The sequence below is a fragment of the Rhinolophus sinicus genome, chromosome 14, assembly GCF_057876585.1.
Source record: "Rhinolophus sinicus isolate RSI-liver-muscle chromosome 14, RSI-T2T, whole genome shotgun sequence".
Taxonomy (NCBI): domain Eukaryota; kingdom Metazoa; phylum Chordata; class Mammalia; order Chiroptera; family Rhinolophidae; genus Rhinolophus; species Rhinolophus sinicus.
This window is the reverse complement of record NC_142514.1, coordinates 181,745,861-181,760,248: the sequence shown is the minus strand read 5'-3', so window position 1 is coordinate 181,760,248 and position 14,388 is coordinate 181,745,861. Positions and strand designations below refer to the sequence as shown.

The 14,388-nt window shown below is 54.0% G+C and overlaps 1 protein-coding gene across 6 annotated transcripts in view; it reads left to right on the top strand.

Moving 5' to 3' along the window:
- The first annotated feature begins 3,451 nt into the window (after positions 1–3,451).
- Positions 3,452–14,388, top strand: part of MACROD1 (mono-ADP ribosylhydrolase 1) — a 144,030-nt gene continuing 133,093 nt past the window's right edge. Inside the window, exons 1-2 of one of the 6 annotated variants that reach the window (XM_019717846.3) lie at positions 3,452–3,984; positions 14,261–14,362. In XM_019717846.3, coding sequence (XP_019573405.3) covers positions 3,687–3,984; positions 14,261–14,362 — 400 coding nt within the window. In that variant the 5' untranslated portion in view covers positions 3,452–3,686. The remainder of the gene's footprint in view (positions 3,985–14,260; positions 14,363–14,388) is intronic. The other 5 variants (XM_074336540.2, XM_019717847.3, XM_019717849.3 and 2 more) reach the window with 5 other exon arrangements.

The following is a 14,388-nucleotide window of genomic DNA, read 5'->3' as shown; positions in this document are numbered from 1 at the left end:
CAGCACCTGGGAAGAGTGGGCTTTGGGTGGGGGGCTCCCTTCAGATCCGGCAGAATTCTCCTGGGTCCTGCTCTGGTCTTAAATCTCAGACCAGAAGCAGCAAACCCTCACTGTACTGTGGTCCCAAATCTCACTGTACCTTCAGCCCTGCTGACATGGTGAATCTGCTCCTCTGGGTGGCTTTGCAACCCTGAGAGGTGTGGAAGCCGGCAATGCCAACCAAGAATCTTGGTACCAATTAGGAATAAGTTTGCGATCAGCGTGCTCATATCTGAGTGTTTAGTTAAGGTTTTGAAACACTTGAGTCAATCTGCCCTCTTTTATTTGTGATTTCAATTAGAAGGGTATGAGCAGTAGGCTGTCTGCAATGCCGGCTGTAATAATTCCTCCCATTTCTGATGCCCACCCTTTGCAATGGCACTTGGCTGCTCCTCCCATTAAGAGGTGGAGTCTATTTCTGCACTCCCCCGAATCTGGGCTGGCCTTGTGATCTGCACTGACCAACAGGGTGTGGTGGAAGTTATGTAGTGTGACTTCAGAGTCAGGCCTCAGGGGGCATTGTGGCCTGTGCTGTAGCCTCTTGGATCAGGGCCTGAGACCATCATGCTGTGAAGATTCCCAGTCTAACCCACTGGAAGGTGAGAGGCCACTAGAAGCAGAACCCAATGGCCTCGCTGATAGCCAGCACCAGCAGCCAGTCTCGTGAATGAGGCCATCCTGGGCCCCCAACCCCAGATGGGTTGTCAGATGATTGCAGCCACAGAAGTGACCCAGGCAAGACCAGCAGATGAACCTCCCAGCTTACCCCAGCCCAAACTGCTGACTCAACACTCTGGTTGTTACTTTAAGCCAGTAAGTTTTCAGAGATTTATTACACAGCAATGGGTAACTTAGACAGTATAAATGGATCTAAACTCATAAACAGCATTTAACTATTGAGAGAACTGTTTCACCATATTTATACGTTTAATTTATTAGGGCATAAGAAGTGCTTAACTGATTAGAAAAACATATGCTTGGCTTGGGAGGGCAGAGTAAGCTGGGGGTGAGGGCACCCCTCATGCCCACTCCCTCCCTATTTGTAAAGAACAAAAAGAACAAAAAAACCCCACAAAATATGCTTGTTAGGTGTGTAAATCTCTTCTGTTGAGAGTTTGAGGTATTTGAAAAGAACAGCTATTTCAACTCTGTAAAGTGTAGTTTAAATCTACTAGGGAATTTAATTACCTAAGTTTGTAATTGGCATTCATTTTTAGAATGTAATCTGCTGAACCTGTGAGTTAATTAAATATTCATCAAAGAATAAATGAAAGTTGTGCTTATTTTTATGTAAAAATTAGTAGATTTATAAATAGGAAACTAGATTTGCAAGTTGCACTTGGATATATAAGAAAAACTAGTTCTTTTCCTAATTTATAAGTTTAATAAACACAGTATTAATTTAAACACAAGCAGTAGTGGGTAGCTTTTCTCTGCACAAACCCCCTTTCCAATATTAAAAATCCTCAACTGACAACGCCTGATGCTGCAGTCCCACTGGAAGATTCAGGATTCCACCGATTTCCGTATCTTTGTTTCTGTGGGTCCCTCTGCCTAGAATGCCCCTGACACATACATACACCTTTGGTACCCAGCAAAATGTTACCTTTTCCACAAAGTCCGGCTGAAACTATGAGGAGGTCCTGCCTGGCCCAGTGAGAATCGTGCTTCTGCCCACATCCACCTTTGTGTGTGGCCCAGGCCTCTCTTAGACTAGATGGTGGAGGGCTGTGAGCTGGAATCTTCTCTGTCCTAGCTGCCGTGTAAGAACAGAGCTGAGTCCCAGCAAAAGGACTGGTACAGATGCCCAGAGTGTCTGGGCGCTTCAATGGCATGGCTGCAGGGGACACGGATTTCAGGCTCAGTGCAGAAGGCAGCTTCTTGATTGCACTCTGAGACCATGGGTGGGGCCCCTGCCTCTCCCTGTGTCCTCCTCCTCAGACCATCCTGGGAAGGGCGGAGTAGGCAGAATATTGGCCCCTCAAGATGTCCACAACCTTTTCCCTGGAGCCTGTGAATATGTTACATTACATAGCAAAGAGGAATTAAGGTTGTAGATGGATTTAGGCAGACTTTCAAAAGGGAGATTGTCATGGATTATCCTGCTGGGACCCATGTAATCACAAGCATCCTTGAAAATGGAAAAGGGAATGCTCTATCACCTGCTTTGAAGCTGGAGAAAGAGGGATACAAGCCAAGGAATGTAGTCTCTGGAAGCTGGAAAAGGCAAGGAAGAGCTTCCAGAAAGGAACACAGCCCTGCTGACACCTTGATTTTAGCCGAGTGAGACCCATGTCAGACTTCTACAGAACTTTAAAATAAATTTGTGTTGTTTAAGCCTCTAAATTTGCAATAATTTGTTGCGGCAGCAATAGAAATCTTAATACACAGGGTCACCCACATGCTTCATTTCCTGAATGTGACATCTGCGTAAATCACTTTCCAGACCACAGATGGGAACCAAACAACCTGAACCCAAGTCTGGGCTCCAACCCTCACAGAACGTGTTGACCTCGGGCCAGTCCAGGCTGCTCCTCTGTGCCATGGGGCAGACAGAGCTGCTTCACCCGGCTGTCAGGAGCACAGGAGCACATAACAGTTAATGGAAGTAGAGCCAATGGACGCAGACCGCTTAACTCTTTGCCGGTTGGTGCAGAGTGCCCTGTAAATGGCTGTTATCCTAGTTGCAGTTGGCGAGGCCCTTCTTGCCCTGCTGAGAGGTGACAAGTGGGGAGGTGACCTTGGGCATGGAAGCCTGACTACCTCATCCTGAAGTCATCTCACTGACGGGAGACGCACAGGCCTTGCTGGTACTCCTGGAATGTTGGGAGCCCTTTGCCCTTCCTGGCCTCTGGCTCCTCATCTCCCCTCTCTGCCCTCACTGCCATGGTTGACCACTGGTGCCAGGTGAATCCACAGGCAGATTCTGTGATCCTCCCCACAGTCCTGGCGAGGGTTACTGCCACACTCAGTGCCAGAGATGCCCGAGCACAGGGCAGCCACATCTGAGCACCACTATCTTCCTAATTTACAGCTCAAGAAGCAAGTTGCAAGGGGCCAGCCACTTGTCACCTCCCCATGACCAGCCCGACCGGGTTCCTAGGGACTGGAGACGGAATGGGGTGCCAGGCGGGACCCGGGTGATCCGCAGGAAGACAAGCCGGGGCCCCGGATGCAAAATTCTTCACACAGGTGGTGCCGCGCTCGGCTCTCCGAGTTCGTTACCGAGTGACTGGGTGGATGAGCAGGGGCGGGTCGGGGCCCCGTGGAGGGCCGCGACCAGGAAGTGGGCAGCGGCCGGGCCAGCACGGGGAGAAACGCCAGGCGGCCGGGCGACCCTCCAAGAACCTAAATGAGAAGGAAGGGGTTCCGGCGCTGCGCGAACCCTGGCGCCGGAAGCTGGAGCGGTCTAGGCGGGACGCGCACGTGTGTATACGAGTGCGGTGGCCCATCCCGCGGCCCGGACTACAAGTTCCAGGGTGCCCAGCGGCGCGCCTGGGTTTTCTGGCCGCGCGGCCCGCTGGCTTCGAGCAGGTCGCCGCTGGCTGGCACGCGCCACTCCTTTCCGGAGTAAATAAGGGAGAGACTCTCCCGAGCACAGTAATTGGAGTTCAAGTGGGCGGGGAGTCGCCCCGCGCCTTCTGCTCATGTCTCTGCAGAGCCGAGTGTCCCGCCGCTTGGCACAGCTGCGCGTGGAGGGGCAGCTGCTCCGCGCTCCGCGCCCCTGGCCCTGCCCCTCGGCGGGTGCCACGCGGACCCGCAGCAGTGCGTGCGCCCCCCCGGCGTCCCTGGGGGCCCACGGCCCCCGCGCGCGGACCCCAGCGGGAGTTGGGGCTTGGGGGGCGGCGGCAGTGCGGCTAACAGCTGGGGTGCGCACCTGGGCCCCCCTGGCCATGGCGGCGAAGGTCGACCTGAGCACCTCCACCGACTGGAAGGAGGCAAAATGTAAGTGTAAGAAGGGGGGGGGGGCAAGGGTCGAGGGCGGCCCACGTGGGTCTGCTGTGACAGGACGGTACCCCACCAGCAGTCTCTTTCACCCGAGAGAGTTGGGGAAGTTGAGGCCACGTATGCCTTGGTATGGAACCCCTCATTCACAGCCAAGCCCCTCAAACCAGTTCACCCAAGACCAGGTCCCATCTCGGGCAGTGTGAAGAGGGTGGCCTTACCCCACTGGAAAGGGTCACAGGGCACCTCACAGATCATCCAGGACCTACCACCTTACTCTGTGTGCAGGAGGGAAACTGAGGTCCAGTGCTTGAGCCGAATAGCCCAAGGTCAATTGGAGTTTATGGCAGAGCAGACATCAGGTTTCCCAGCTGACAAGAGGTTTCTGAACTCCCAATACTTTGCATGGTGTGGTTTCTCCAGTGGTGGCATTTTAAGCAGAGTAACCAGGGATGTGCGGAGGGGACAGCTCTATTGCCAGTGTCCCACCTGGTGGAATCTGATAGCCCCAAGGAGTGGCATCTCGGGGCAGGCCTGTCCCACCTTCACTCCCCTCTCTGCCAAGGGCCTGCCTCTCTGGGCATGTGGTCTGGTGCCCTTTTGCCCTCATCACTGGCCTCGGGCCAATTATGAGCAATCTCTGCCTCACTCCTGGGGGACACAGGGCAGAGGGGCTGGGGGGGCAGGGCAGAGGTGGGGCATTGTGTCTGTGAGAACCGTGACACCCCCCGCCCCCAAGGAATAAAGCCACTTCTTCCAGCTCTGTGACAGGCATGAGTCCCAGGCGCCCCTGCACAGAGCTGGGAGGGGAGGCAACCCGACCTGCAGAGCCTCAAATAGCCCGGGTTGTCGTCCAGCTGCCCTTGCCGTTCAGGGCCTGCTCCCTGGGCCCTTGTGACCGTTCCCGGCTAGATCTCCTTTCAAAAGGGCAGGGAAAGCAGCTTATTGGCTGGGCCCGCCTGTGGAGTGGCTTTGGCCAATGGGGCTGAGAAGGCAGGCCTGCAGCGGGTGTGGTTGGGGGTAGAGGGAAGGCATCCTCTCAGGATTGGAGGTAGAGTTCAAGATGATTTACCCCCAACACGAATTGCGTGCCTATGCTGGGATCTTAAAACGCTGCGGGCAGAAAGCACTTGACTTTGCTCAGTGAACACAAGGAGTGCTTGTCAGGCTCTCGGTCCTGGCCCCAGAGCACCGGTCAGGGCAGGGAGTAGGGGGCTGGCAAAGACCCCTGGCAGGGAACTATCCCCACAGGGAACCCTGCTTCCCCTTTTGTGTCTAAACAGCAACCCAGGGTGGTGGGAAAGAGCTAGGGAAGCCAGGGGCTCAGGCACCTGCTCTGGGTCTGCCTCGGTTTCTAGGATCCAATTCCCTGCCCCCTCCCATTCCTTGGTGCCACTGAAAACTTCCAGAGCTCAAGAAAGCTGATGGGCCAGGGATTCCCAGGCAACCGCGGTTTCTCTCTGCTTGGAGCTGGGCTCTCCATTCAGTCAGTCCATTTCTACTGGGCACCTTCTATGTGGCCAGCACCGTCCTGATGCTGGGGATTCAGCCTTGAGTGAGACAGGCAAGGGCCCTGCCCTCATGGGGCTTCTACTCCAAGGTGAAGAAACCGAGTAGAGAATGTGGTCGGGCCAATGGGACAATACTAGGGAAAGGTCAGGGCTGTGAAGCAGACATGACAGATGGGCTGCCTGGGCGTGTGAGGAGGGCAGCCTGGTGCCAGGCACCTCCGCACCAGGTGTGAAGCCCCCAGCAGGTGTCAGATGGTGGCTTATGGGGGTGAGACACAGAGACCTCTGTTTTAGTGATTTACTGCATGACAAATTACTCCCATAACAAAGTGACTCAGGCAGTAAACATTTCTTATCTCAGAGTCTCTGAGCGTCAGGAGCCTAGGAGTAGCTAACTGGGTGAGTCTGGCTCAGGGGTTCTCAGGAAGTCTGGGGACTTGGTTAGGGCTGGAGTGAGCTGTTCCCAGGGGGCTCACTCACATGTAATGGCTATGGGCTGGAGGCCTCAGTTTTTCACCATGGGACCTCCACAGGGCTGCTCGAGTGTCCTCACGACATGGCAGCTGGCTTCCCCCAGAGCAGGGAGAGGAGGAGATCAAGCCAGAAGCCACAGTGCCTTTTCGTTGTTTGATTTATTCCAGGGCTTAGAATCGAGTCACGGAGTCCGGACCACATTCTGGGGTAGGGAAGTGAGTCTCTACCTTTGAAAGGGAAGAGGATTCAAGAATTCAGGACGTATTTTTAAACTGCCACACTGGGGGCTGCCTCAGCCGGACTCTGCCTCTGATTGGGGTCTGAGCTTTGGTCCTTGAAGACCTCACACCTTTTCTTCATGACATTCAATTTACACTTGGGGCCGAGTTAAACTGTACAGTGAAATGCACCAAGTGTGCAGACCTTCAGGTACAGTCAGTGCTTGTACAGAAGTATCCAAGTGTGCCATTACCCCAGAAGTTTCCTTTGAGCCCCTTTATAATCAGTAACCTGTATAGCTAGTTACTCTTTTATCTGTTCGCTTTGTCTGTTCTTGAACCTCATATGAACAGAGGCATACATTGTCGGCGCCTCTTACTCTGTATCTGTGATTTGCCCGCATTACTGGGTGTGTCAATAGTTTGTTCCTTTTCATTGCTGTGTAATATTCCACGGTGTGAATGTAGCACAGTTTGTGTCCCCATTCTCCTGTTGATGGGCATTTGGGTTTCCAGTGTGGGACTGTTGGCAGTGAAGCTGCTCTGAGTATTCTCGTACATCATTAATGGACATGTGCTCTCCTTTCTCTCGGGGAACATACCTACATGGGCCTCCAAATGCCCGTCTGTGCCTGAAGTGAACCTCTCTCAGAGACTGACACACAGGAACCAAGTTTATGAGCTTGATGTATATGCCAGAAGGTTGTTGTGCAGTTCACAGTGGGGAATTACAGCAGGAGGTCTGGAAACTCCTGTGTGCCTGGGCAGACCTTCTTCTGTCTGTCGAAAAGCCATGCGGAAGCCAAAATTGTAGTCTTAAGTTTGCTCTGCATCATGTGTTCCCAGCTGGGGAGCTGGCTGAATGATTTTGGAAGCTGATTCCACTGCCCTGGGAAGGCTGGTCAAGCTTCTCTGCCAGGTGTGGACTTAGCCCCCGAGGATCCCCTTCCCTGGCGCTTGCGCAGTATTTCGGTCTGTATGCAGTGTTGCGTGTCTGCTCCAGGCCCCAGCTGCAGGATGCCTCGGTCCATGGCTCGGTGAGTCCTCTGGATAGATGGCCAAATTCTCCCTAACCCTGAGCGTTCCTTTTCTCCGCCTTCAAGCAGACTGCCTGCTTCTGTGGACCCGTTCTCCCTCTAGGTAAGTAAATACCACCGGGCTGCATCTTTCTGGTTAAGAGACATTTAGTCTTTTGGGGAGACCGCTATATGATTTCACTGGCCAGGGTTAATTTCTTCATTTGCCCCCCCAGGGTAGTGCCTTTTGATCAGAAAATTGTGGAAACAGTTGTGCTGTAAAGGCAGTTGGGCATGAGGGGTCTTAAGGTTGGGCACTGGGGACATCTGGGGGCTGTATCATCACAGGAGGCGTCTGGTCTCCAGAAGAAGGGCCATGGATCCTCCTGACCTATAGGGGGAGCAGAGGTGTGTGCTGAAAAGAGAACAGGCATTGGTATCATCAGACATGGGCGAGTTCCAGCACCACTGCTTCCAGAGCCTCAGTTTCCTCCTCTGTGAAATGGGACTAGCAGCGCCTGATTTGTATGTTGTGCTGGGATCACATCAGAAATCGTTTTGTACGCAGTGGCCCACACAGTGTACAGAAGATCCCCAGTGGCCCTCTTCGTTGTCCTTTGTGCTTGTCTCCTCTCTCTGTTCTGGTCATGTTGACACTGGGCATGTGTAAACTTGTCTCCCACGTGGTCTCAAATGCTGGAACCTGACCCGCGTTTCCTCTGCCTGGTGGCTCAAGATAGGACTCGTGTGTTCCAGCCTCAGTGTGCACTGGGCAGGGGCGGGGACTTATTTCACCCGCTGTGGGATTTCATGCAGAGTGGATGATTTATCTGATTCAATTGCTGAACTGGGAGATCTTCCAGGCACACCTGGGAATTGGGGAGGCCCTCTCCTCCCTGTCTTCTGGGGAAGCAGTCTTGGCATGACCCAACGCAGTTGGAGGCGAGGGCCCTCGGGAGAGCATAAAAGCTCCGAGGGCCCCGTGCTCTGTGTCCCCCCTGCTCGTGCTGCCGGCTGACAAGACCCCTCTCTTGGGGGATGGGGTACCCTGTGATTAATGTCCCTGCCGCTGTTCCCAGAGCCCAGCTGTTATCAGCCCTGCCCACCCGGCCTTCTCCAAAAGAGGAGCCTCCCTCCGCGCCAACCTGCCCTCACCTTTCTGAACACCATCTTGCAAAATGCCATAAAGACACTTCTTAAAACACATCATTGAATTGCCGCTCGCCCACTGCACTTTATGGTCCTGGCACAGCCTGATTCTTCCAGCTCGGCTTCTGTGCCCAGGAGCTGCTGAAAGCTTCATCTGGGGTCAGGCCTCCCCATCAAAATTTACTACAAACATCTTTTTACAACACCTGTCTCACTGAGCTGTGAAATACACTCGCCTCTCCAGAAAAGAAAGAAAATTAAAACCTATGTTGTACATATTTTATAAGAAAAATAAAACTCACTTATGCTTTAAGTCTGCGTCTGTCCTTCGGGCAGAAGGAGGTGGAAAATGTTATAAATGCATGGGGCACATCCCAGCCGAAGGGCGCTGCTTCCCTTTCCAGAGTGAGTGAGAGCGTGGGGGCGGCCTCGATGACAGAAAGCTGAGGCGATGACGATGGCCCTCAGTGAGAATCGCTGTTGCCCACTCCTTCCCCATGAATCAGAGACCAGTGCAGGGTGTAGCTAGCTCCTCAGGGATCAGCCGGGCCACACCTCCTAGAGATAAGGACATGGCTCCCCACAGGCTGGCCTCCAGAGGTGTGGGACCGTGCACTGGAAGGGGCAGGCTGACAGATGTCCCCAAAGTTGGTGCCCAGCCAGCTGGTGGCAGAGCCAAGAGCTCTGGTTGTCTTCCTTTGTCATCTCCGGGAAGTGGAGCTGTCTTTTGGACTTTGCTGGAGGCTATGGCCATGTAGGCTATGGGTTACGCAGACCAGGCCACAAATACTGGGGAGGACAGTGAAGGAGAGAGCCGTGGGCTGCGTCCTGCCCCAGTTTGCCTGTGGCCAGGCAAGATTTCTCTGCTGCTTCTATGAAACCAGGTGGTGGCATCTGCCAGATGGTGTCTGCTAGGGGACCTGAGCCATCTCCGGGTGCTCCGGACTAGTTCCGTGGGACGCCTGGGGCCTGCCCCAGCCAGAGGGACTCAGCTCGTGGGAGTTTTATGGCATCAGTCTGGGTTGCAGCTGACCAGTGTCTCCACTGTCACGGCAGATGCATTCACTTTCTGGCCCTGGTCCAACTGGATGGGGTATCTTTGTTCATAAACGTGCAAAATGATAAATATGGGGACCCAAATAATTTAAAACGCTCCTCCACTCTCTGTGCCCCAAGTTGGAAAAGAAATATTTTCCCATCCAAATTTGTTCTCCTTTTGTTTTGCTCTCTTTGTGTCTTATTTCATTCAGGAAGGAGTGTGTGTATCTGATACATACATTGCATTTTACGGTTTACAGAATATGTTCACAGCCACCCGCTCATTCACAGCAAGCCTGGGCTCTAAGGTGGGCCTCCGTATTGTAGACGTGAGAAAACGGGGGCTCACAGAGACGGCGTGACTTGCCCATGAACATGATGTTGGGAGGTCATGAGCTCAAATCTAGTGGGACCAAGGAGCAGGAGAGGAATTAAAGCCCCAGCAGCGGCCTGGACCTGGGCCAGCATGTTCCATCTGTGTCTCTCCGTCCCTCGGATGGAGACAAGGGGCGTTCTGTCACAGCACTGCTTCTGTTCTCTGGTCTCGCTCTTCTAGATTTCTCTCCATTTCTCTACCCAAATGCTCTCTCCTACCTCAAGGCTTTTGTACGTGCTGTTGCCTCCACCTGGAAGACTGTTCTTAGAAAACTTGCCCTCAACCTCCCGGTCTCAGTTGTTTCGCTCATTGATTCATCCCACGGTGCTCACCCATGCCGTGCATTGTGCCAGGTGGTGGGAATCCAGAGTAAACACGACAGATCCCCGTGTGGCCAAGGTCAAGTAAGGAATAAAGTGCAGACAGTAGGGGAAGGCTACTCTGGGAGAGGGAGATCAGTGAGGAGGGATCTGTAAAGGAAGACCAGGGAAGGGGCACAGCAGGTTCAAAGGCCCTGAGGCAGGGAACAGCCTGGCTTGGCTGTTGGAGGAACTGAAAGGGGATCTGCGTGTGGCCGTGGCTGTGGCCGTTGGCCGAGGTGTGGGGGCAGAGTGAGGGGTAGTGGGGAGGATAGTCGGGGAGGAGGTTAGGGTCTTAGAGTTTGAAATGAACTTTAAACAGAATTACAGCTTCTGACTTACATGTGTGAGCTCCTTGGGCTGCTGTGTGAGGAACAAATGATCGGATGGACATGGAATCAGCTGGGAGTTGGGGACTTCGGAGGGGTCTAGGGAGCAATGATGCAGGCTTGGCCCCTGGCAGGGGTGAGCAGAAGGCTTGGTTTCTGAGGTACTGTGGGGATAAATCTAACAGTTTGGAAGAGAGATGAGGGGCTGGCAGTGCAGCCTCAGGATCAGCTCATGAGCATAAAGAGGGTTCCTGAAAGCATGAAATTGCTGGGAAGACCTAGGGAGAGGGTGTGGATTAAGGAAGAGGGGAGCAGCAAGAGACTTAGAAGGATGGCCAGTGAGCGAGGTGGGATCCAGGAGTGGGGTTCCTGAGACGGACGGAGGGGCTGGGGGTGCTGAGCATGGGAGGACAGGAAGGACCACAGGTCGGGTGGCCGGTGTGGTGTCTCTGACCTTGGCCTTGATGGGGGGTAGGCATGGGAGGGAGGAAATGTAGATGGTGGAGGGGAGGGACGGAGCAGTGAGGCCACCGCTGGAGCGTGGAATGCAGGTTTGAGGGAGGGTTTTGTTTTAAAAGGCCGGGACTCGAGAGGGTGTTTGAGGGCAGACAAGATAGGCCAGTGGAGGGAGAGCTTGTCCTCTGGAAGGTGAGCTGGGCGGCCTCGGTCCAGTGACCTGAGTGTGTGTGGAGGGTGTTCCTGGCTTAGTGGGAGGAAGAGGCAGCATCCATGACTGGAGGATGAGTAGGGGAGGCTTGGGAGAGGGGAGAAGAGAGAGGGGGCCCCAGTTTCTAAAGCAGCAGCTAGAGTGGCCGGGAAGACAGGCTACCAGGGGGAGATCAAGAATTTAGAGGGAGGGCCGGCCCGGTGGCTCAGGCGGTTAGAGCTCCATGCTCCTAACTCTGAAGGCTGCTGGTTCGATTCCCACATGGGCCAGTGGGCTCTCAACAACAAGCCAGTTCAATTCCTCGAGTCCCACAAGGGATGGTGGGCAGCGCCCCCTGCAACTAAGATTGAACACAGCACCTTGAGCTGAGCTGCCGCTGAGCTCCCGGATGGCTCAGTTGGTTGGAGCCTGTCCTCTCAACCACAAGGTTGCCGGTTCGACTCCCGCAAGGGATGGTGGGCTGTGCCCCCTGCAACTAGTAATGGCAACTGGACCTGGAGCTGAGCTGTGCCCTCCACAACTAAGACTGAAAGGACAACAATTTGACTTGGAAAAAAGTCCTAGAAGTACACACTGTTCCCTAATAAAGTCCTGTTCCCCTTCCCCAGTAAAATCTTTAAAAAAAAAAAAAAAAAAAGAATTTAGAGGAAGCCTTCTTGGTGGTGGTATTTTCTCTAGCAATTTGCAGCTCCTGGGGCAGACCAGAGAAGTTGGGGGTACCTCCTCCAGGAAGCTGCCCTGGACTCCCCTCTGCTGGGTCAGGCCCTGGGACCTCACCTTACCTCCCACCCCCAGGCTTGGTGGGTGCTCAATAAATATTTATTAACTGACTTATCTGCATTCAAACCAAACCACCAGGGAGAGGCAGAGCCTGGATGGAACTGGCCTTTCCACAACTTGTTCTTTGCTTGTTCTGCCAGTAGCCGAGTGCTTCGCTATGCACCCAACTAAGCCTGTTTGCTTCTCATTTAACACACAAGGGAGCTTTCCATGCCCCCATTTTACAGAAGAGGACAGCAAGGCTTGGAGAAGCGCTTCAGCTCCTTCCAAATACCAGTGCCCTCCCCCAACCACCAACCCCCAAACACACCACGCAAGGAGAATTTAAGTGGGAGCCTTTGGCCTGTCCCGCAGATCATGTATAGGGTCATGTGCCCAGTGGGGAGGGCACCCCTTGAGAAGGGGGCAGGAAAAGGGCTGTGAGCATCGAGGAACACTAGTGACGGGATCATCCACACTAAGTACTGTCCGTGGTAGGGATACCCTTGACCTCTTCGAAAGGATGAAAATGGCACATGTGTGTGGGGTCAGACCTGTATTTGGTGGAAGCACTTTCAGTCTGATCATAGAGCCCCTGGGATGAAGTCAATCCCTAACAGGCCTTGGTGGATCCTTGGTTGATGCCGCCTCCTCTCAGCATCATTCCGAACCCTATGTTTATCCCCACCTTGCCCCAAGCCCTAAATTTTACTCACCCTTGAACATGCTGTTCCAGCTGGCGGAACACCCTTCCCTGCACTGACTGCCTCCTACTCCTCTTCCGAGTCTCCCTTAATCTCCCTGGGCTGGGCTTCCGGTTACTCCTCTCCCAGCCCCCTGACTGTCCTTCCTTAGTGCTGCTCCGAATTTCAACACTTGCTTGCTTGTCTGTGTACAGCCTGGTCAGCCTCTGTCTCCCCTGCTGGACTGTAGGTTCTCCAGGGCCAAGAGCACATCTTCCTTGTTGGGTTGTATCCTCAGCACCGACCGGTGCATGGTAGGTGTCTGTGGAAGGGGTCTGAGCCGCAATTAAAGTGGATTTGGGGTGCTATGAGCCTTTTATAATAAGCCCACCATAGTATTGAGCTGGACTATGAACTGGGCCCTTTCCGTACACATGTGTCCTTGAGGAGCAGTTACTTGGATGGACCTAGTGACTTTGTCAGGTAAAAGGGCATGTGCAGGGGACCAGCCTGTCTCTTGAATACCTGTCCCTTCCAGCCATTTCCCCAGAAGCCTCCAGGAGGAAGCTCCCACCGCTTCCTCTAATGATCCTCCTACCTCTGCACACTTTCTGGTGCTGTTTGAGTCCCTTGTCTGTGGCCTTTGCTGCTTGTTTGCTCCCCCCACCCCCAGTGGTCAGTGGGGGTTGCTCTCATCTTGGAAGCTGTGGTCCAAGGGAGTGAGGCTGAGCTGAGCGTCTGAGCACCCAGGTGGCCTTAGGCCAGCAGGGGGAGCCAACGAGCTGCGAGCCTGGACCACCACTCAGGAGAGATGCCTCCGCGGGGCGCTCCAGCTCCTGTGCCTGGTGCTGTGCAAAGGGAAGGCGAGGCCCAGGGCCAAGGTCGGAGCAAGGGAACCAGCCTTGGCGGACCCAGAGTCCATGAGTGGGTGGGGGTGGGGCCCTTGCTTCCCACTCACCAGACACAGGTAGCCTCCTAACCATCCCGAGCCCTCATTTTCTCACCTGTACAATGGGGAAAGTTCCAGCTACTCCAGCTGTTCACACCACCGGGAGAGGCCCCAGCGGGCGTCTGTAACCCGGGAGCCCTCAGCCAGTGCTGGGGGGATGTTGTGAACAGCAGCAGATCTGCTTGGTTCTGTGGCTCTTTGAGGAGGAGGGTTGTCCTGAGCCTTTGCATAATGACAATAATGATGTCACTGATTGATGGTGTCACTGACTGATGGTGGAACTGATTGGTGAAATAACTGATTGATAATGTAATTGATTCAGTGCCGCCAATCTGCCTGGCCTTAGCATGTGTGAATGAGTTTGAAGTTATTCTGCAAAGGTTGTCTTAATGCCCATTCTGTGAATAAAGAAATGAGGGACTTAGAGTTGTAGATGCAGCTGGCAAGTGGCAGAGTTGAATTCTGAACTCAGGTCTGTGGTGCCTGAGAGACTTCCTCCGCCTCCTTGGGCCTCAGTTTTCCCTCCTGAATAAAGGGCCTCCAGACTCTAGCACCCCAGGTGGTATGGCTCCTTCTACCATGCCCCCTTCCCTGGAGCTTCTGGGAAGGATGGACTCCTAGGGCTGGTTTGCATCCTCAGAGGAGGTGAGAGTCCCCATGAGGACGGGGTGTGGGGAAACCCTCAGGATTGCTCCCCTTCCTGCCAGCCTTGACTCTCCTTCCCGCCCACCCCACCCCGCCCCTGCAGCCTTTCTGAAGGGCCTGAGTGACAAGCAGCGGGAGGAACATTACTTCTGCCGGGACTTCATCAGGCTGAAGAAGATCCCGACCTGGAAGGAGACTGCCAAAGGTAGGCCTGCTGGGGAGGCCATACTG